This window comes from Scyliorhinus torazame, chromosome 17 (genome assembly GCF_047496885.1).
Source record: "Scyliorhinus torazame isolate Kashiwa2021f chromosome 17, sScyTor2.1, whole genome shotgun sequence".
In the NCBI taxonomy this organism is placed as follows: Eukaryota; Metazoa; Chordata; class Chondrichthyes; order Carcharhiniformes; family Scyliorhinidae; genus Scyliorhinus; species Scyliorhinus torazame.
In genome coordinates this window covers 115,100,233-115,122,059 of record NC_092723.1, presented here as the reverse complement: position 1 = coordinate 115,122,059, position 21,827 = coordinate 115,100,233, and the positions used below count along the sequence as shown (strand labels likewise).

Here is a 21,827-nt window from a genome sequence, read left to right as displayed (position 1 = left end):
GAGTCTAGGAAATGGAGGGGGGTGGTCCGAGGGGGAGAAGAGCATCGGGTGTCGCTTTATGCGGATGACCTGTTGCTGTATGTGGCGGATCCAGTGGAGGGGATGGTGGAGGTCATGCAAACTCTAAGGGAGTTTTGGGATTTTTCGGGCTATAAGCTCAATGTAGGGAAGAGTGAGCTTTTTGTAGTACAGGCAGGGGACCAAGAAAGGGGGATAGGGGATCTACCGCTGAGGAGGGCGGAGGGGAGCTTTCAGTACCTGGGGATCCAGATAGTCAGGAGTTGGGGGGCCCTACATAAACTGAATCTGACGAGGTTGGTGGAGCAGATGGAGGAGGACTTCAAAAGATGGGACATGTTACCGCTCTCGCTAGCGGGTAGAGTGCAGTCGGTCAAAATGGCGGTCCTTCCGAGGTTTCTTTTTGTGTTTCAGTGCCTTCCCATCGTGATCACCAAGGCCTTTTTTAAGAGAGTACATAGAACATTACAGCGCAGTACAGGCCCTTCGGCCCTCGATGTTGCGCCGACCTGTGAAACCACTCTAAAGCCCATCTACACTATTCCCTTATCGTCCATGTCTATCCAATGACCATTTGAATACCCTTTGTGTTGGCGAGTCCACTACTGTTGCAGGCAGGGCATTCCACACCCTTACTACTCTCTGAGTAAAGAACCTACCTCTGACATCTGTCTTATATCTATCTCCCCTCAATTTAAAGCTATGTCCCCTCGTGCTAGACATCACCATCCGAGGAAAAAGGCTCTCGCTGTCCACCCTATCCAATCCTCTGATCATCTTGTATGCCTCAATTAAGTCACCTTTAACCTTCTTCTCTCTAACGAAAACAGCCTCAAGTCCCTCAGCCTTTCCTCATAAGATCTTCCCTCCATACCAGGCAACATTCTGGTAAATCTCCTCTGCACCCTTTCCAATGCTTCTACATCCTTCCTATAATGCGGCAACCAGAATTAGGTAGGAGTATTATGGGGTTTGTGTGGGTGAATAGGACCCTGAGGGTAAGGAGAGGGTTTCTGGGACGCAGCAGGGACCGAGGAGGGTTGGCGCTGCCGAACCTAGGGAGCTACCACTGGGCAGAAAATGTGGCGATGATCCGTAAGTCGGTGATGGAGGGAGAAGGGGCGGCGTGGAAGAGGTTGGAGATGGCGTCATGTAAAGGAACGAGCTTGGGGGCGCTGGTAACGGCACCGCTGCCGCTCTTGCCGTCAAAGTACACCACGAGTCCGGTGGTGGCGGCAACGCTAAACATCTGGGGCCAGTGGAGACGGCACATGGGTGCAATGGGAGCCTCAGTGTGGTCCCCGATCAGGGGTAACCACCAGTTTGTCCCGGGGAGGATGGACGGGGGGTTTCAAAGCTGGCATCGGGTGGGGATTAGAAGAATGGGGGACCTGTTCATTGATGGGATGTTTGCGAGCCTAGGGGCACTAGAGGAGAAGTTTGAGATACCCCCGGGAAATGCTTTTAGATACATGCAGGTGAGGGCGTTTGTGAGGCGGCAGGTGAGGGAGTTCCCGTTGCTTCCGGCATAGGAAATTCAAGACAGGGTGATCTCGGGTGTATGGGTCGGGGAGGGCAAGGTGTCGGCAATATACCAGGAGATGAAAGAAGAGGGGGAAGCACTGGTAGAGGAGCTGAAGGGTAAATGGGAGGAGCTGGGGGAGGAGATTGAGGAGGGGTTATGGGCTGATGCCCTAGGTAGGGTTAATTCCTCCTCCTCGTGTGCCAGGCTCAGCCTGATACAATTTAAGGTGGTTCACAGAGCGCACTTGACGGGGGCGAGGTTGAGTAGGTTCTTTGGGGTGGAGGACAGATGTGGAAGGTGCTCAGGGAATCCGGCGAACCATGTCCATATGTTTTGGTCATGCCCGGCACTGGAGGGGTTCTGGAGAGGAGTGGCGGGAGCAATATCTCAGGTGGTGAAAGTCCGGGCCAAGCCAAGCTGGGGGCTAGCAATATTTGGAGTAGTGGACGAGCCGTGAGTGTAGGAGGCGAAAGAGGCCGGTATTCTGGCCTTTGCGTCCCTAGTAGCCCGGCGAAGGATCTTGCTAATGTGGAAGGCGGCGAAGCCCCCAGCGTGGAGGCCTGGATAAACAACATGGCTGGGTTCATTAAGCTGGAGAGGATAAAGTTTGCCTTGAGGGTCTGCGCAGGGGTTCTACAGGCGGTGGCAACCGTTCCTAGACTATCTCGCGGAGCGTTAGAGGAAGGTCGGTCAGCAGCAGCAGCAACCCAGGGAGCGGGAGGGGGGGGGGGACGTCCTGTGAGGGGGGGTGGGGGGGGGGGGAGGGAGGCTTGCCTGGGGGGTGGTTGAGCAAGAGAACACATGAAGGATTTGGGAAACTGGCACGTACGGGAGAGAGCCAGTGTACAAAGCTATGTAACATATCATTTTACCATGTATATATCTTGCTATGTGCGATTTCTTGCTATTTTGTTACGAGGAGGGGGGTTTATTGTTTGTAAGGGTGAAAATCTGTGTTATAAAACTTTAATAAATATGTATATTTTTTAAAAATAGGAGGTCAGCAGCAGCAACCCAAGGGTGGGGGGGAGGGGGGAGGGTCTCTTTCAGGGGGGAATTCGGGTGGGTGGGGGGGGGGGCTTCCCTACGAGTACCTTTGCATGCCATATGGGGGGGGATACTGTATATGGGGAAACCCAGTGTAAAAGTTTTGTATAATTTTTGACTGTTGTGTTTGTGTTTCTTTCTTTTTGTTATTGAGGGGTGGTTTGTTAAAAATTTTGTTGGAAAATTTGAATAAACATATTTTTTTTTAAATAAAAAAAATAGTAAAACAGAACCTGAAAGTACAAATGAACATGCAAGTATAAATACCATACAATATATACATTTCAGGGATCTTATCATATTACAGAATAACATTGCCACTGTAATAACAAAGGTTGGAATTTAGATGTTTATATTTTCTCTCTTCCTGTTAGCTGTTTGTTTATTTTCCTTCTGTGTGCAAGAATAACCTACTTTCTTGTGTAGTACGAAATGTGTATAACAGCATAGATGAAAATTCTACTCTGTGTGCATGAATAGGAGAGGCACTTAAGTTAAAAAGTGAGAGAAAATATACAACACACGCGCAGCACATCCTTGCTTTATTAGTAGGTTTCCAGAGCATTGATCACAGTTGTAGTGTGTGTCACTGGCACAGTTCAGGGTAATGCAAGTAACCATCTTTTTGATGTCACGTACAGAGCTACAACAATGGATATTTATGGCATCCAAGGGATAATGTCATAGAACAATTTGTCTCCAAACATGTGTATGTAAAGTCAAGATTTGCTATTAGATAGACCAGCAACCCTGCATGATTGACCAAGAGGAAATATGCTCCAAGTACCAGTTTGGTTTTCAACTGAGGTAGCTTGAGACTCAACTTTACAACCTCTGCTTCAAATGGAAATACTTATTTAATAATGCAATAGTTGCTCCAATGCATTTTGTGATTATAGATTACCACACAACATGCATAAAGGTCAATTATATTCTAAACATAAATATACTAGGGCGGCACAGTAGCACAGTGGTTAGCACTGTTGCTTCACAGCAACAGGGTTCCTGGTTTGATTTCCGGCTTGGGTCACTGTCTGTGCAGTCTACACATTCTCCCCGTGTCTGCGTGGGTTTCCTCCGGATGCTCCGGTTTCCTCCCACGAGTCCCGAAAGACGTACTGTTAGGTGAATTAGACATCCTGAATTCTCCCTCAGTGTACCCGAACAGGCGCCAGTATGTGGTGACTAGGCACTTTTCACAGTAACTTCATTGCAGTTAATGTAAGCCTACTTGTGACAATAAAAATTATTATCAAATATTGGTAATTTAACAAAATTATTTGATGGGATCTGGGTGTCGCTGGCAAAACCAGCATTTTCTGCCCCTCCCTAAATGTCCGTTAAAGTGGCTTGCTGGGCCATTTCAAAGGGCAGTTAAGAATCAACCACATTTCTGTGGATCTGGAGAAGATGCAGAAGAGATTCACCTGGATGTTGTCTGTCGGCCAGATCGGGTGTAGGCCAGATCGGGTGACGATGGCAGATTCCCTTCCCTAGAGAAAATTGACATCTACAGACACTGAAAGATGCCCTCGTACGAACGGGATATGGCGCTCGACTCATCGATCGACAGTTCCAACGCGTCACAGCAAAAAGCGTCACCGACCTCTTCAGAAGACAAACACGGGACACAACCGACAGAGTACCTTTCGTCGGCCAGTACTTCCCCCGAGCGGAGAAACTACGACGTCTCCTTCGCAGCCTTCAACACGTCATCGATGAAGACAAATATCTTGGAAGGTCATCCCCACACCCCCACTACTTGCCTTCAAACAACCGCGCAACCTCAAACCATGGTTTGCAGCAAACTACCCAGCCTTCAGAACAGCAACGACGACACCACACAGCCCTGCTATGGCAATCTCTGCAAGACGTGCCAGATCATTGGCATGGGTACCACTAATACACGTGAGAACACCACCCACCAGGTACGCGGTACATACTCGTTAGACTCGGCCAACGTTGTCTACCTCATATGCTGCAGGAAAGGATGTCCTGAAGCATGGTACATTGGCGAGACCATGCAGACGCTGCGACAACGGATGAACGGACATCGCGCGACAATCGGCAGGCAGGAATGTTCCCTTCCAGTCGGGGAACACTTCAGCAGTCAAGGGAATTCAGCCTCTGATCTTCGGGTAAGCGTTCTCCAAGGCAGCCTTCAGGACCCGCGACAACGCAGAATCCCCCGCAGAAACGTATAGCCAAGTTCCGCACATATGGGTACGGCCTCAACCGGGACCTTGGATTCATGTCGCATTACATTCACCCCCACCATCTGGCCTGGGTTTGCGAAATCCTACCAACTGTCTGGCTTGAGACAATTCACACATCTTTAACCTGGGGTTACCCCTATCTCTGGATCTGTAAAGACTTAATTACCTGCTAATGCTTGTATTCAAAGTATCGTCTTGCATCTTTGACTTTGCCTGTATAAATGTTTCTGGAACCTACCTCTTCATTCACCTGAGGAAGGAGCAGTGCTCTGAAAGCTCGTGATTTGAAACAAACCTGTTGGACTTTAACCTGGTGTTGTAAGACTTCTTACAATACTAGAGAAAATTAGTCAACCTGCTGGGTTTTTGCGACAATTAATGGTAGTTTCATGGTCTCCATCATGAAGACTAGCTTTCAATTCCTGATTTTATTAATTAAATTTAAATTCCACCATCTGCCATGGTGGGATTTGAACCTCTTTTCTCAAAGCGATAGCCTGAGCCTTTGGATCACTGATCCAGTGACATCTCAAGCTGAAGACACGTATTTTGAGGTCTGTCATCAGTTCAATGACAGATAAGTGCAATGATTGTAATGTTTTCCTTCATTTTTCTTTTAAATCCACCTCAGGGAAGGTGAAGATAGTTGGAGAACAAGGTTTAGGTGATTGGAGCGCAAGGAGCATGGGACGATTGTGATGGTGGGCTGAAGAGCCAGGGGTTCCAGGGTTGGCCGAGAGGTGAGGGGGCTGATGGTGGGGAAGCGGACAGGGTTGTCTGGTCAGGGAAGCAGAGGGAGTGACTGAACTGAAAGGACTGCGCTCCTATGCCTGCTGAGAGCAGCCCCAAATTAATCAGGGCAAATGGAAGTGTAATTCCAGGTAACTCAGCCCAAACTCACACACTAGCGGGATGATCAGCATGGGTCCCAGAGTTCATTTGGACAAACAACGACTTCCAGATTTGAACGTCGTGGGCTCCCTGGACGTTTCAGCATTGTTGTGGCCCTCAATAGTGATGAACGTCTCAGCAAGGCTGGCCAGCAGCTATCACTACGTCTGCAGGTAAGTTGGGGTTACGGGGATAGGGCAGGGGAGTGGGCCTTGGTGGTGTGCTCTTTCAAAAGGTCGGCACAGGCTCGAACGGCCTCCTTCTGCACTCTACGAATTCTAAGACTAAGACAAGATTTGATAGTTCTGTTCAAATCATAAAGGATTTAGAAAGGGTAAATAAAGAGAAACTGCTCCAACTGTGAAAGGTAATCAGAGGGCACAGGTTTGAGGTGACTGGTAAGATACAAACAACTTGAGGAAAAGCTTCTTGAGGTAAAAATTGGTTAGGGTTTGGAATGTGCTGCTTAAGGGTGGTACATACAGATTTAATAATAGTTTTCAAAACGGAATTGAACAAATACGATACTTGAAGGAGAAAGAAATTACAGGAATACAGGGAAATATCAGGGAGTAAGACTAACTGGATTGCTATTTGTAAGGGGTAGTACAGACTTGGTGGGCTGAATGGCCTCCTTTGTTTGATGATTCTATGATACTTGCATTATAGGATTCAAAATTGCCTGAGAGTCAAGATGTTCCCATCTGCCAGCAGTGAGAGCCTCAGTCCACTTGGTTAATGTGGTGCCGGGATGTTAGGTAAAAATGTCCAACTCTAATCCCTTGCGCACTCTGGGGTTTAAAATATGATTCTAATGTGCATTGTGTAATCCAATAACACCTATGACCAATTTGATCACGTAACATAGACCAACACTAATACTTTATAAAAGGGCCTTAAATCTCAAAGAGTCCATACAGATTTGAAGATGGGTGATAGGCTTTCAACATTAACACTGCCTTGCCCTCTCCACAGATGCTGTCTGACCTGCTTTAGCCAAATCAAGTTAAGTTATTCTCATTCACAACTGCCTTTGTGACCACTAATACATTGCTATTTAATTTTACCATTTTAGGCACTAAAGTACATGAAATCTGCAGTGAGTGCATATGTATTCTTTCCTCTTTTCTTTCCCAATTCTCACATCCATGGTATCCTTTTAAATCCATCTAACACACTTCCTCACTCAACAAACTGAAGTAAATAGCTATACATTCGGCCCATCGAGTCTGAACCAACCCTCTGAACCTCACCCAAGCTCACTCCCGATCCCATTAACCCCTTAATTAACCTACACATCTTTTTGGACACTAAGGTGCAATTTAGCATAGCCAATTCTTGCACATCTTTGGATTGTGGGAGGAAACCGGAGCACCTGAAGGAAACCCACGCAGAAAAGGGGTGAATGTGCAGACCCAAAGCTGGAATTGAACCCAGGTCCCTGGTGCTGTGAGGCAGCAGTGCTAATCACTGTGCCGCCCATCAGTGACAGTGACAAAGTTTGTCTTTTATGCAATATAGGAGTATAAATCAGTCAATTCTGGGACTTGAACTTGTGTCTAGGCTGTGTCTTGTGTTATAACTATTCAAGTGCCCCCACAGTTAAAAATTGCCAGTTTGTAAAGTCGCTTAAATAGGCCTGAGGACATTCTATTTCAGGTGAACAAACAATGCTGATCTTTTTTAGTATACAAGACAAACATTAGAACCCATGTGTTAACAATTGAAGAAAGCTTAAACATCAGCATGAAATGGTTGGGCCGACTAACCATCTTCTGTGCTGCGTGTTTTCTGTAATTCTATGTGAAAGAATGATAAATGGGAAAATGAATTATGAATATCCTGCCCACTGATGGGATGAGGCTGTAACAGCTGGCTGTGGACTGTGTTCTCAGACGTTTCTGATTGCTCCTCGGTTGAAAATTGAGGACCCCTGCTGATCTGATAGATGGCTGACTAAGGCACCGAGTAACTGAACACAAACAAAAGAAATCTTTATTATGGGCTTTCAATGAACAATTCACATTTTCTTTCCTAACCTGAAGTCTTGTTTTGCAGCAGGGCAAGGAAAAAGTTAACACGAATTATCACTGCTCTGAAATACATAAGGTAGAAGTGTGTTCCTGGGATTGTTTTAGCCGGAATTCTAACTAACACAACATAAAATGTTTTCGGGTTAGGCAAGTGGATTAATTTTATCAAATGACATTGACTGCAAGCTGTTGCAAAGTCAGTGGCGTTAATAGTGGGAACTATGTATAAAATCTCACCAAGCATTACCGGATTCTCATTTTCAGTCCAGTCATGATTTACAGTAAGCCCAGTCCGAATGATCAGTTTCGGTAAGTGTGGTGAAATGGGCTGTAGCGACATAAATGATGTGGAACAATAGAGGTAAAAGAGGACCGTTTGGCCCATCACCCCTGCGTGCGGCACCCGAAAGGCACCACATAGATCAAAACATTGATTCACCTCCCTTTAATATTTAAATTTTTTTTAAAAATCAAAATACAGACAATCCGCACACTGGCTTTCGTCTACTTTTGTTGTGAACGGGATGGGGATGCAGTGGGATGGGGTAGGGAGAAATCCCAGTCATTTCCAGTTGATGAGCGATGGTGGGGGAGGGTGGCAGCTTTGGGACATTGCAGCCCTGGAGGGGAGAGCGAGGGTTCGGCTGGGCCGGGTGGGGGTAGGATCGCCGGGTAGGGGGGGGGAGGGCAGTGACGCTCGGCCAATGGGAAAGGCGATTTTGCAAACGTTCCCTTATATGGTTACAGAAGGGTGTGGGCGGGGCCGGCAGCCGGTATAAAAGACAAGGGAACGCGCCGGCTCGAGACATTCTCAGGCTGTTTGAACTTCTAACGGCTGAGTGCCAGGGCCAGGCTTTTGCACCCGCAGAGGGAAACTAACGGTAAGGCATTCCTATCAAACATTCCCACCACCGCCCCTCGATCCAAACGAACGTTTTATTTTTTTGGTAACCAGAGTCATCTTGACTTGCCTTAAATATCAAAACGACTTAAAAAAATAAAAATAACGTGGATGAAGCGGTGCGGGCTTCATTCGAAACCTGTCGGCGAAAACCGCCTTAACTTTTTGCAGCTTTTGCTTTAAAACACAACTTTTGAATGAACCGTGTTCGGGTTCTTTCAAGTTAAAAGCTGTGATTTACGGTGCGGCATTGTCCGATTTGATTGCAGCCGTACCACGTTCATTTTTTTTTAATGAAAGCGTCGATGTAGGAAATGCTGAGGTGCAAGTGACCGGTTTTCTTTCTCCCCCGGCGGTTTTTTCTTGTGGAGAGGGCTGGGAGTTAACGGTTTTTGGTGTGGCGGTGGCTCGGGAAGGGAGGGTTGGGAAGATGGATCTTTCCAAAAAGAAAATGGCGGGAGGAGGCGGTTGGGTGGGAGAGCCGTGGGGTGGGAGTGGTGCTGACCGGTGTTGATGGGATGCCGGTTTTGAGGAGCCCTCTCGGGTCTTACTCGATGGCCGGTGTTTGGAGCTCATCTGTTTTTTTTCCCTCTTCGCCTTGCCGGCGGTGCGACGAGGTTGGTCTCGCTGTCCAGTCAATGGTGGCAGTGCTGCCGCGTCCCGGGGCGAAGTCTTGGCAAAGGGGTGATTTGTAGGGCGTGGTTGGTCTCCTTTGTCCACACCCCGGCTGACGGGTTGGAGGGGGAAGGCGGGATTGACGCCGACTCCTGTCGTGGAATGGCGGCGGGGCCTCATGGGGGGGGGGGGGGGGGGGAGGGTTGCGGGGTGTCTCCTTCACCCGGCGGCTGTCCGACTGAGGGGCTTCGCTCCCACGTGCCCCGGTGCAGCAACTACGCCTGCGCCCCACCGCGGGACTACAAATCCCGGCAGCCATCGGGTGGTGTGCGAGGAGCTTCATGTCCGTGCGTTTCAAAACCGCGAAGTGGCTTATTCGCTAATTACGAGGTGGTTTGCTCGATCACCACAACCGTGCTGTGATTTTGTATTCTCCCCGCCCTAGGCACCGGTGTTTGGAGGCGTTCATCATTTTTTTCTCTTGCGCAGGGAGTGTTTTTTTTTCCCTGTTCAGGGGGCGGCGTAGGGAGTTTTTTTTCTCTGTTCAGGGAGAGGTGTGGTTGGGACCCCCGAAAACCAATCGAGTCTGAAGTTTGGTCGAGTGCCAGGCCTTCTCGCTGCATGCCTCGAGCCACTCATTGCCTTTTATGGGCAATAGATTGGGTCAGGGTTTCTTTGTCTGTGCTCTGCACCAGGCAGCGCCCTCTGCAGTTGGCTCATCTGGCCACGGGCAGGAAGTGAAAGGGAGGGAACATGTGGGCAGGAAGTAGCCTGTTCTCTGCATAAGTACAGGAAAGGCAACTGGGAGGCATTCAAATCTTCAGAATTGCAAGCACAGGAGCAACAGTTTATGCAACGATGAATAGCTGTCAATAGGAGGCCATTACTTTAATTGCAGTTTTACCATCCTTGCTATTGCCATATTTCTAACAATTTAAACTTACTTTTTTAGATAATCTAGTCATGGATGATGAAATTGCAGCACTGGTTGTTGACAATGGATCTGGTATGTGCAAGGCTGGTTTTGCTGGCGATGATGCCCCTCGTGCTGTCTTCCCTTCCATTGTTGGTCGCCCAAGACACCAGGTTTGGAATGAATACTTGCTTCTAGGTCACTATGAAGTTTCCCTTTTTTTTGCTCAAACTGGATATTTAAAGTACTCTATGCTTTTCAGGGTGTAATGGTTGGTATGGGACAGAAAGACAGCTACGTTGGTGATGAAGCCCAGAGCAAAAGAGGCATCCTGACCCTGAAGTACCCCATTGAGCATGGTATTGTCACCAACTGGGATGACATGGAGAAAATCTGGCATCACACTTTCTACAATGAACTGAGAGTTGCTCCTGAAGAACACCCAGTCCTGCTCACAGAAGCCCCCCTGAATCCCAAAGCCAACAGAGAAAAAATGACACAGGTACAAAGCTGAACATCTCAAATTGCATCACATGCCCTTTCTATCTGGTGCTTTCCTTCATTCTTTCCTATCCTCATTCACAGGGATTCTTTCAAAGATGACATTCTGTCCTGGGAACTACAAGGTTTTTTATTTGTTTTCTCCTGTTTTTGAGTTCATTAACTTTGATGCATGTATTGTGTGCAGTTCTAATCGATTTTGTATTGGCTGATATTGCAGGATAGGTTTCAAGGAATCTGGATTTTAATAAGGTATTGGGGTGGGAGAAGATAGTTATTGTGAAGTGGAGATTATAGCTAGCAAGAGTGGTCAATTTTGGATCTGGGAAGTTGACAAAACCACATTGCATGCTTAACTTTTGAGTCTGACTTGTCTCTTAAATTCACAAGTTGTAGCATGCAAGTGCCTCTACAGGTATATTTTGTGTGAAACATTTGTATGCCTTGTTAGCTGAAAGCTTAATTTCAGACTGGATTAATGTTTGATTGTCTCTTTTTACAGATTATGTTTGAGACCTTCAATACCCCTGCCATGTATGTTGCCATCCAGGCTGTGTTGTCCCTCTATGCCTCTGGTAGAACCACTGGTATCGTGATGGACTCTGGTGATGGTGTCACCCACACTGTGCCCATCTACGAAGGTTATGCCCTGCCCCATGCTATTCTGCGTCTGGATTTGGCTGGTCGTGATCTGACAGACTACCTCATGAAGATTCTGACAGAAAGAGGCTACTCTTTCACCACCACAGCTGAGAGAGAAATTGTCCGTGACATCAAGGAGAAACTCTGCTACGTTGCACTGGACTTTGAACAGGAGATGGCCACTGCTGCTTCCTCTTCTTCCCTGGAGAAGAGCTATGAACTGCCTGATGGGCAGGTAATCACCATTGGCAATGAGCGATTCAGATGCCCAGAGGCCCTCTTCCAACCATCCTTTTTGGGTAGGTAAATGGGCTACAGCTTTGCCAATTTTACTCTGCCATACTAAATGTTGCCATCTGTCACTGGCATAAAAATCAAATACTAGTTGATTAAAATTATTTCTGCTTGCAGGTATGGAATCCTGTGGTATACATGAGACAACTTTCAACTCTATCATGAAGTGTGATGTAGATATCAGGAAGGATCTGTATGCCAACACTGTCCTGTCTGGTGGTACCACTATGTATCCTGGCATTGCAGACCGTATGCAGAAGGAGATCACCGCTCTGGCTCCAAGTACCATGAAAATCAAGGTAATTTGGAAGTTTGAATTTTCAGCCTGTATAAGTAGTAAGGGGTTAATTTTCAGCCTGTACATGGAAAACAAGTGATTTTTGAATCTGGGTAAACTAATCTCTTGGCTCAGTATTTTATGCACTGGTTTACAATATACTAATTGAGTTTCATCCTACTGCAGATCATTGCCCCACCTGAGCGTAAATACTCAGTCTGGATTGGAGGTTCCATCCTGGCTTCCCTGTCCACCTTCCAGCAGATGTGGATTAGCAAACAGGAGTATGATGAATCTGGACCTTCCATTGTCCACCGCAAATGCTTCTAAATGGACTGTAACTGTCACGATTGCGCGAGATGAATTGGCATGGCTTTAGTGCTTGTCTCAGGAATAAAAACTGGAACAGTGAAGGTGTCGGTGGTATTTTTGGCAACAAGCATCCCAGAAGTTCTGCAATGCGTTCAAGGACTGAATTGTACATTTAGTCATTCCAAATATTGATGTAAAGGATTGCATTGTCTAAGGTTATTAAAGCCTCTGTGAAGGCTGCCCAAAAAAAGTGGGAGCAAATACTTAACCTTGTGTAGTATTGCTTATATGTAAATTATGTAACCGAAAATGTCCCGTTTTTGTACTTTTCCGCCTTAAATTTTCGGTCCTCCTTTGATTTTGGTATGCAAAAAGCTTTACCTTTATACAAACACAAGTGAGGTTTACATCCCCTGGGCACAAGATGAACCGTTTTAAACTTGGTGATGCCAGTTTGTGGGACCTACACTGACTAATACAATAAAGTGCACATGTTTAAATGGAAAATTGAAGTTGCTGTGCTGTTATTTAGTAGAAGTTGAAACAAATTCCAGGTGTTCTTGTACCAGGTGGAAAGCTGGGTAAGGTTTTTACAATCCTTATCCAACTCCTGACTACAAGCTCTACCCATGATTGCCATATCCAGTTACTTGTTTCTGAGCAAGAATCTGAATTCATGGCAGCATTCCAATTTAGCTACCAGTGCATTTAGTACTTTGCATAGATCCAAATGGATTGTTCCTGCATCTGAAAAGATGAATTAATATCTGCCTTTTATTTTAAAATGGAGTATCCAATTAAGGGGCAATTTAGCATAACCAAGCCACCTCCATGGGGAGACTGCAAACACCACATGGACAGTGCCATGGCAGCAATACCCTTGTGCCACCCTCAAAATATCTGCCTTTTAACTCCTTTTGCTAATAATGCACACATTCAATGGTGGATATCTACAAGTTTTCAGTAGTGTTAAATTCCCCATGTTGCCAATAGCTAATGGATTGGATGAAGGGGAAAATAGTAAAACTTTACAGCTTTTAATTTAAGGTGGGCAGGGCTACACTGCTTTCTTTACTCCCTTGCTATACCTTCTGATAATTTGACATGCTATCCTAAATTATGGATTTTGAAACTAATGGAATCATTAGTTTTCACTTCCTAAATTAGAGTAAATAGTGTGGTGCTGCATAACTTCACCCTGGCTGAATTTGATTTTCTAGCTCACTGTTTCTGATCACCAGTCCTTGCCAAAAAGCTGGAATTTGTGGTTTGCATTCTCACTTTTTTTAATGAGTTTCATGTGCATTTCAGTACTTTTTTCGAGGATGGTTTACTTGTAGGAACAGCAACAAGGTCCTGCAAATTGCAATGTAATAAAATCTTGGTGATAGTTGAGGGAGAAATATTGGCAGGATACAGCAGCTGACACAGGGCAACTAATTAAAATAGACACTTGTTGCACTGCTGTCTCATGGCTCCGCGGTTCAATCCCGGCTCTGGTTCACTGTCAGTGTGGAGTTTGCGTATTCTCCGTGTTCGTGTGGGTTTCGCACCCCCACAACCCAAAGATGTGCAGGTTAGGTGGATTGGCCACGCTAAATTGTCCCTTAATTGGAAAAAATGAATTGGGTACTCAGGTTTTTTTTAAAAGGCGACATTGCTTACAGCAGACTAGTATGTGCAATAATCTATGTAATTGGGAGCAATATTATACTATCCTATCCATGTAAGAAGCAATATTATACTATCCTATCCCTGTAAGAAGTCTTACAACACCAGGTTAAAGTCCCAACAGGTTTGTTTCAAATCACTAGCTTTCAGAGCAAAGCTCCACATGCTATCCATGCTCCGTGACCATGTTCAAATTGGATGAAGGGTCAAATGTTTCCCCCGATGATCACAAGGCCAAAAGTGGTTGACAGATTGTAAACAATCTCCCATCATATCAAAACAAAATTGTTGGCAAGACCAACCTAATAGAACTTGCTCAGTCCAGATGTAATTCCTATATGGGGTAGATTTAAATGTTCAAATGCACACCTGTCAATCACTGATTACACAATGTTGCTGACAGTCTGAAATGTGTAAAAGCAGTGTTCGCCAATTTTTTATTATAAATTTAGAGTATCCAATAAATTTTTTCCAATTAAGCGGTAATTTAGCATTGCCAGTCCACCTGGCCTGCACATCTTTTTGGGTTGGGGCGAAGCCCACGCAAACACGGACAGTGGGGGGGGGGCATCGAGTCTTACAGCTGTGGGGAAGAAGCTGTTCCTATGTCTGGATGTTCGAGTCTTCAGACTTCTGTACCTTCTGCCTGATGGAAGGAGGCAATGCCTGGGTGGGAGGGGTCTCTTATAATGCTGTCTGCCTTCCTGAGGCAGCGAGAGGTGTACACAGAATCAATGTGGGGGTGGCTGGTTTGTGTGATGCGTTGGGCTGGGTTCACCAGTGCAGTTTCTTGCGATCTTCGACTATACCAGGCTGATGCAACCGATAGGATGCTTTCTATTGCACATCTGTAGAAGTTTGTGAGTCGATGCAGACATGCCAAATTTAATTAGCTTCCATAGGAAGTAGAGACGTTGAGCTTTCTTGACTTGCATCAACGTGAGTGGACCGGGGCAGACTGTTGGTGATGGTGACCCCCAGGAACTTAAAGCTATCGACCATCTCCACTTCGGAGCCATTGATGCAGACGGGAGTGTGTGTCGTGCTGCGCTTCCTGAAGTCAATGATCAGTTCTTTGCTCTTTCCAACATTTAGAGAGAGGTTGTTTTCGGTACACCATGCAACCAAGTGATTTATCTCCCTCCTGTAGTCTGATTCGTTGTCGTTTGAGATCCAGCCCACCACAGTCCTATTATCCGCCACTTACAGATTGAATTGGAGTTAAATCTTGCCACACAGTCATGTGTGTATAGGGAGTACAGTAGAGGACTGAGCACACATCCTTGCGGGGCTCCGGTGTTGACTATTGTGGAGGAGGTGCTGTTGCCTATCCTGACAGATTGCGGTCTGTTGGTGAGGAAGTCGAGGATCCACCTGCACAGAGAGGGGTCAAGTACAAGATTGCGGAGTTTGGTTATTAGTCTTGTTGGGATAATGGTGTTGAAGGCGGAGCTGTAGTCTATAAACAGCAGTCTTACATAGGTGTCCTTGTTCTCGAGGTGTTTGAGTGTTGATTGCAGAGCCAGTGAGATAGTGTCCGCTGTGGACCGTTTGCGGTGATAGGCAAACTGCAGTGGATCGAGACCGTCTGGAAGGCTGGCAGTGATCCGTCTCATGACCAGCCGCTCGAAGCATTTCATGATCACAGACGTTAGGGCCACCGGTCGGTAGTCGTTGAGACAGGCTACCTTGTTCTTCTTTGGTACTGGTATTATGGTGGTCTTCTGAAGGACGTGGGGACCTCCGAGCGGAGGAGTGAGTTGGTGAAGATATCTGCGAATACACTCGGTGGCTGGTCTGAGTGCTCGCCCAGGGACTCCGTCGGGGCCTGTCGCTTCCCGCGGATTCATTTTCAAGAAGGCAGCTCTTATCTCTGAGGCTGTAATAGTGGGTATGGGTGTGTCCAGGGCTGTTGGGGCGGGTGACACTGATACATTGGCTGACTGCTCAAAGCGGGCATAGAACTTGTTCAGATCATCGGGTAGGGATGCTCCAGCCTCCGATATTCCGCCTGGCCTTGCTTTATATCCTGTGATCTTTGTAGGCCCTGCCATAGACGTCATGGGTTAGTGTCATTGCCCTGACTAATAAAGATTATTATTAATACTCGACAAGTCAGATCCCAGAGTGAAACCTGGCTTCCTAACTTTCTTTAGAAACCGTGAAGGAAAGCTACTGAACAAATTCACAGGAGTTTACTTTAAACTTTTAAGAATAAAACAAGAAAAAATGAACTATACAAGACAAAAAAGGTTGGAACGATCTCAATACAAATGCAAGAAAATTTATTCACACCATTCCTTTAATCACAGCAATACAGACACAGTAATATAGGCAAAAAAACAAGTGAAGATTTTAAAAATAAATTTAGAGGACCCAATTCATTTTTTTGCCAATTAAGTGACAATTTAGTGTGGCCAATCCACCTATACGATACATCTTTGGTTTGTGGGGGTGAGACCCATGCAGACACGGGGAGAATGTGCAAACTCCACATGGACCGTGACCCGAGGCCGGGATCAAACCCGGGTCCTCGGCGCTGTGAGGCAGCAGTGCTAACCCTGTGTCTCCTCCCCCCAGTGAAGATTTATTACTACCCTAACATAAAGGCTTCTTGTTTGGGCTGGCCCAGTTGCAAATGTTTTTTTTCGAGCCCTGAACATTCGCTAGATGTTGCTTCCCCAGCTGATATCTCCCTGACATCCAAAACAACACTCTAAACTCACTATTACTTCACTTGCAGAGCAAAGACATGAGTTCCCTCAATTCAGTCCCCCAGCAGTCTTGCATAGAGTCTTTCTTATCATAGAGCTTAGAAGTCCTGTCTTCACTCTCTGACATATACAGTCTGAACTTCATTCCTGTGTTTGTGTCCAACTGTCACTGGATCCTGTCAGCTGGGCAACAGCATAGTTTTTCTCCATTGTGTTATTTTCCAACATCACTAAACTTCTAAATCTTTTTTAACCAATCTCTTCACTTAAAGGGTTGTAAAACATTTAAAATGCATGTATATAAACAAATCCAGAAAATCTGATTTTTTTTGTACGGAAGACCTGGCAGCAAGCTCAAAAAAAAACAAAACTAAACTAAAACCATGTTCCACCTTTCTTAACACACAAACATAAATATTAATTAAACTTAAAGTCATATATTGTTCCTAACAATATGCAATCTCATTCATAAAGAATGACCTTTCTGATTAGTATGGGAGGTCGCGACTGCCCATTGAACCACACCTTAACATAGATGGGGAGAGTATGCATATTTTGGAAAGTTCAACTGGTTGCTGTGTATACTGAGGAACAAAAATGATCAGAGACAGGTCTATAGCATATGTGGTGGATATATTTCTGCAATGCACCACATTACTCAGCACCTTCAGAAGGTTAATATATTCGGGTCACATTCTCAACAGACTGACAAAAAATGGCCTTTTATAAACCCCTGTAAGTGTTAGATCAACCAAAATGGTTTATTCGAAACATAGAAATATGGACGGCATGTGGCACAGTGGTTAGCACTGCAGCCTACGGCGCTGAGGACCCGGGTTCAAATCCCGGCCCTGGGTCACTGTCCGTGTGGAGTTTGCACATTCTCCCCATGTCTGCGTGGGTCTCACCCCCTCAACCCAAAAGATGTGCAGGGTAGGTGGATTGGCCACGCTAAATTGCCCCTTAATTGGAAAAAAAATAATTGGGTACTCTAAATTAATTTTTTTAAAACATAGAAAGGTGGAAAATAGAAGCAGAGTCAGCCATTAGGTCCTTCGAGCCTGCTCCACCATTCATTATGATCATGGCTGATCATCCAACTCAGTAACCTGTTCCCGCTTTCCCCCCATATGCTTTGATCCCTTTAGCCCCAAGAACTGTATCTAACTTCTTGAAAAATGCAATGTTTTGGCCTCACCTGCTTTCTGTGGTAGAGAATTCCATAGGCTCACCACTCTCTGGGTGAAGAAAGTTCTCCTCATTTCAGTCCTAAATGGTTTACTCGTATCCTCAGGCTGTGACTCCTGGTTTTGGAATCCCCGCCATCTGGTACATCCTTCCTGCATCTACCCTGTCTAATCCTGTTAGAATTTTATAGGTTCCTATGAGATCGCCCCTCATTCTTCTGAACTCCAGCGAATATAATCCTAACCAACTTAATCTCTTCTCATATGCCAGTCCGCCATCCCAGGAATCAGTCTGGTAAACCATCACTGCATTCCCTCCATAGCAAGGACATCCTTCCCCAGATAGGGTGACCAAAACTGCACACAATATTTCAGATGTTGTCTCACCAAGGCCTTATGTAACTGCAGCATACATCCCTGCTTCTGTACTCAAATCCTCTCGCTATAAAGGCCAACATCCCATTTGTCTCCTTCACCACCTGCTCCACCTGCATGCTTACATTCACCGAGTGGTGTATGAGGACACCCAAGTCTCGTTGGGCTTTCTTAATTTACAGCCATTCAGATAATAATCTGCCTCCCTGTTTTTGCTACCAAAGTAGATAACCTCACATTTATCCACATTATAATGCATCTGCTATGCATTTGCCCACTCACTCAACTTGCCCAAATCACATTAAGCATCTCTCATCCTCCTCACAGCTCACCCTCCCACCCAGCTTTGTGCCATCTGCAAATGTGGAGATGGTATAATTAGATTTGAATCGCTTTTTTGACCATCCAAGACAATAGTTCAAAACTGAAATCACAGCATACCTGGATTAAGCGTCCTGATGCTTTTGCAGAATTAGAGAACACTGAGATTTTGCACATTGCGGTATGGCATACTGTGGAGGAAGGCACTTGGGATTTGTCAGAACTGTGGAGGGAATGGGGGAATCCTGTTTAGCAGAACTGGGGGTAGATTTATTTACCAACAGTTGTATGCAATAAAACAAATGGTGGATAGAGGCAGGTCTGGTTTTCTAGTAATTATCAATGTGCTTTTTCATTGATTGGTCTGTTTGCCAATAAAATGAACAAGTTGATAAACCTACAGCTGGGACTTGTATTCAGTATTTTTGCACAGAACAATATAGTATATTATGTACAGTTTTATTACTATTACAGGCGAATATATCTCCCATGACATTGCTCTGGAGTCACTGTTTTATAGACTATAAGATATAACATTTGGGCCACTGAGTTTTATTAAGTGGTATTTTGTGATTTTATCTGGTGCATATACGATAAATATCTGGCATTTAGCAGTGCTGGGCACAGGGGGAGGGCGAGGCAGGGAATGGCCTTTAGCTGAGGTCGTTATTTGCATACTGACAGGTGCCTGAAGAAGAATGGTTTAATTTTAATTATTTACAGAATGGTTCCAGGGATAAGAAAATTCAGTTATGAGGATAGTCTCCTTGGAGAGAAGATTTGATAGAGATGTATAAAATTATGAGAGGTCTGGACAGAGTAGATGGGGAGAAACTGTACTTGCTCATAAAAGGATCAAGAACGAGGGCACAGATTCAAGCTGATTTGCACAAGGAGTAAATGTGATGTGAGAAAAGCTTTTTCCCACAGTGATTGGTTCGGGGTCGTGAATGAACTGCCTGGAAGTGTGATAGAGGCAGGTTCAGTTGAGGCATTGAAGAGGGCATTAGGTGATTATTCAAAGAGAAATAATTGCAAGGTATGGGGAAAAGGCAGGGGAATGGTCCCAGGTCATAATGCCCATTTGGAGAGCCAGTGCAGACACAAATGGGCCGAATGGACTCCTTTCACCATAACAATTCTGTGATTCTGTGAAAACTGAACTTTTCCACTTTCACTGAGGGCATGGGAATTTATAATGGAAAAAATGTTGTCATTTAAAATGTAAAGTTTTGTGGACAGGAAGTTAATGAGAGTGTATTTCTTTTAATCTTGATTAAAATGCATAATAAAGATTTTTTTAAACTTGTATATAGCATACACTTACAGTCCATAAACTCTCACTTCTTTTGTTACAATTTGACATTGAAAAATGTGATGTAAATACTCCTAATGGAAATCCCGTTGTTAAATGACAACATTGTACTGCAACAGTTGCCTGCCATACTACTAGATTGCAAATGTGTTTTCTCAGTAACTGAAAAACTATGTTAACACCAGCTCAAAGAACTCCAAGATGCTGTGCCAGCACTAACAAAATCACAAACCATTATTTTTAATGAAGTTCCGGACAATCCCCCAGTATTACAAAAGCCCAAGGCTCTCCTCAGTGTTATTAAAGTGTGGGGCTCCCCCCTGATTGCAGATTAATCCCATTTATTTTATCCAATATTGCTGAATACCAGGGCCATGAAATCTTGCAATAGTTCTCCTCCTCTCTGACCCAAGTTATGGGAGACTGGAGAACCCTGTGAATTTCAGGACTCAAAGATTCACCTTCAAATAATACATCTTGCAAACCGCCTTTCTGGGTATTCTCACGTTGATAACTGGTAAGGGATACAAAAATATATAGCTAAAGGAACCTTTATTATATATGTAAAATACTGCTAGTGTTTCTTTTATTGTAATAATGTTAGTCTTTATTAAGGGGAGGCAGTGGCGTAGTGGTATTGTCGCTGGCTCTGGGGACCGAGTTTGAATCCTGCCAGGGCAGATGGTGGAATTTTAATTCAATAACAAATCTGCAATTAAAAGTCTAATGATGACCATGAAACCATTGTTGATTGTTGTAAAAACCCCATCTGGTTCACTAATGTCATTGAGGGAAGGGAATCTGTCATCCTTACCTGGTCTGGACTACATGTGACTCCAGACCCACAACAATGTGGTTGACTCCTAAATGCCCTCAGTGGACAATAAATGCTGGCCCAGCCAACAACACCCACATCCCATAAACAAATAAAGAAAAAAAGTGGTGAAGTATGGTCAGATTTTAAACTGAGACTGTCTCCACAGGACTGGCTAGATTCTATATGAAGTAATGACACATTAATGAGGATATTTAATAACACATGCACCATTGCATACTGGTTTCTAAGATTCAGAGAATGGAAAGACAAAAGTTAGTCTTGCAAAACATTTGGCTACTTAATTGGAGTTTCAGTAGAAGGAGGGAATTAACTGGTGCAAAATGAGGTAGAATCTGAGATATAAAAGTAATTAAAGTTTTCACTTGGTGGGATAGCAGTTATATGTAACAAGAGGGAACCTATTGATAACAAACTAAGGGAGTTATATTGATTGTTGGTTAACCCAGCAGAAAAATGAATCTTAAAGAAGCCAGCTTATTATCTGAAGTTATTGTACAGGCATAGGGCCAATTAGATTCTGTTTATGCAGTGTAGAAATTAAATTTTGGTAATATCGAGTAATGCAAAATATGTGAATTTGTCATGTAGTTGGGAGTAGATATATGTTTGCAATGAAATATGAATTTTTAAAGGTTTGACCAGCTTGAAATACAGAGTTCAGAATTGTAACATGTTTAAGGTTCCAACTATCTGTTGTAAGTGTTTTCTTGTAGGTAGATATTTAAATAGTTCACCAATCATTCATCTGAGGAAGGAGCAGTGCTCCAAAAGGTAGTGATTCAAACCAAACCTGTTGGGCTTTAACCTGGTGTTGTAAGACTTCTTACTGATTTAAATAGTAGTCCACGACGAGTATTGTTGAAAAAAGGGACATGCTGTTAAACCTTTTCGTCTTGCACTCATCAGGACAGTATCGCAAGTCTCAAAAGGAATACCAATTTATACCACATGAGAAGAGTATGCTGATTGGTTGGCATGTGGACTCATTGGTAGAGGTGTTGCAATGCAGAAAATACCAGGGAACAGTTGACTTCCAAGCTTTTGTTTAGATTCAAACCAGGAGGTCGACTATTATTGTTCAAGGCATTGCAATGGGAATGAACTGGGGAACGGCTTTCTCCAAACTTTGTTTAGTTGAGAAAGATACAATGTGTTGACATGTTTTTTTCAGTTTTCAAAGAACAGAGCCCTGTGCGTGACTATATGTAACTTCTAGCAAAT

At 44.7% G+C, this 21,827-nt stretch overlaps 1 protein-coding gene across 1 annotated transcript; it reads left to right on the top strand.

Moving 5' to 3' along the window:
• Window positions 1–8,499: 8,499 nt before the first annotated feature.
• Window positions 8,500–12,453, top strand: LOC140394086 (actin, cytoplasmic 2). Its single transcript, XM_072480926.1, has 6 exons — window positions 8,500–8,611; window positions 10,199–10,332; window positions 10,422–10,661; window positions 11,163–11,601; window positions 11,714–11,895; window positions 12,060–12,453. The coding sequence occupies exons 2-6, from the start codon at window positions 10,210–10,212 to the stop codon at window positions 12,201–12,203; spliced, it is 1,128 nt and encodes a 375-aa protein (XP_072337027.1). The 5' UTR covers window positions 8,500–8,611; window positions 10,199–10,209; the 3' UTR covers window positions 12,204–12,453.
• Window positions 12,454–21,827: the final 9,374 nt, after the last annotated feature.

What these genes read in the sequence shown, in the direction of transcription:
- LOC140394086 (XM_072480926.1), top strand. Translation starts at nt 10,210, where the DNA reads ATGGATGATGAAATTGCAGCACTGGTTGTTGACAATGGATCTGGTATG. An exon ending in ACAGAGAAAAAATGACACAG is followed by an intron (nt 10,662 to 11,162) that starts GTACAAAGCTGA and finishes CTCTTTTTACAG; the next exon opens with ATTATGTTTGAGACCTTCAA. An exon ending in CAAGTACCATGAAAATCAAG is followed by an intron (nt 11,896 to 12,059) that starts GTAATTTGGAAG and finishes ATCCTACTGCAG; the next exon opens with ATCATTGCCCCACCTGAGCG.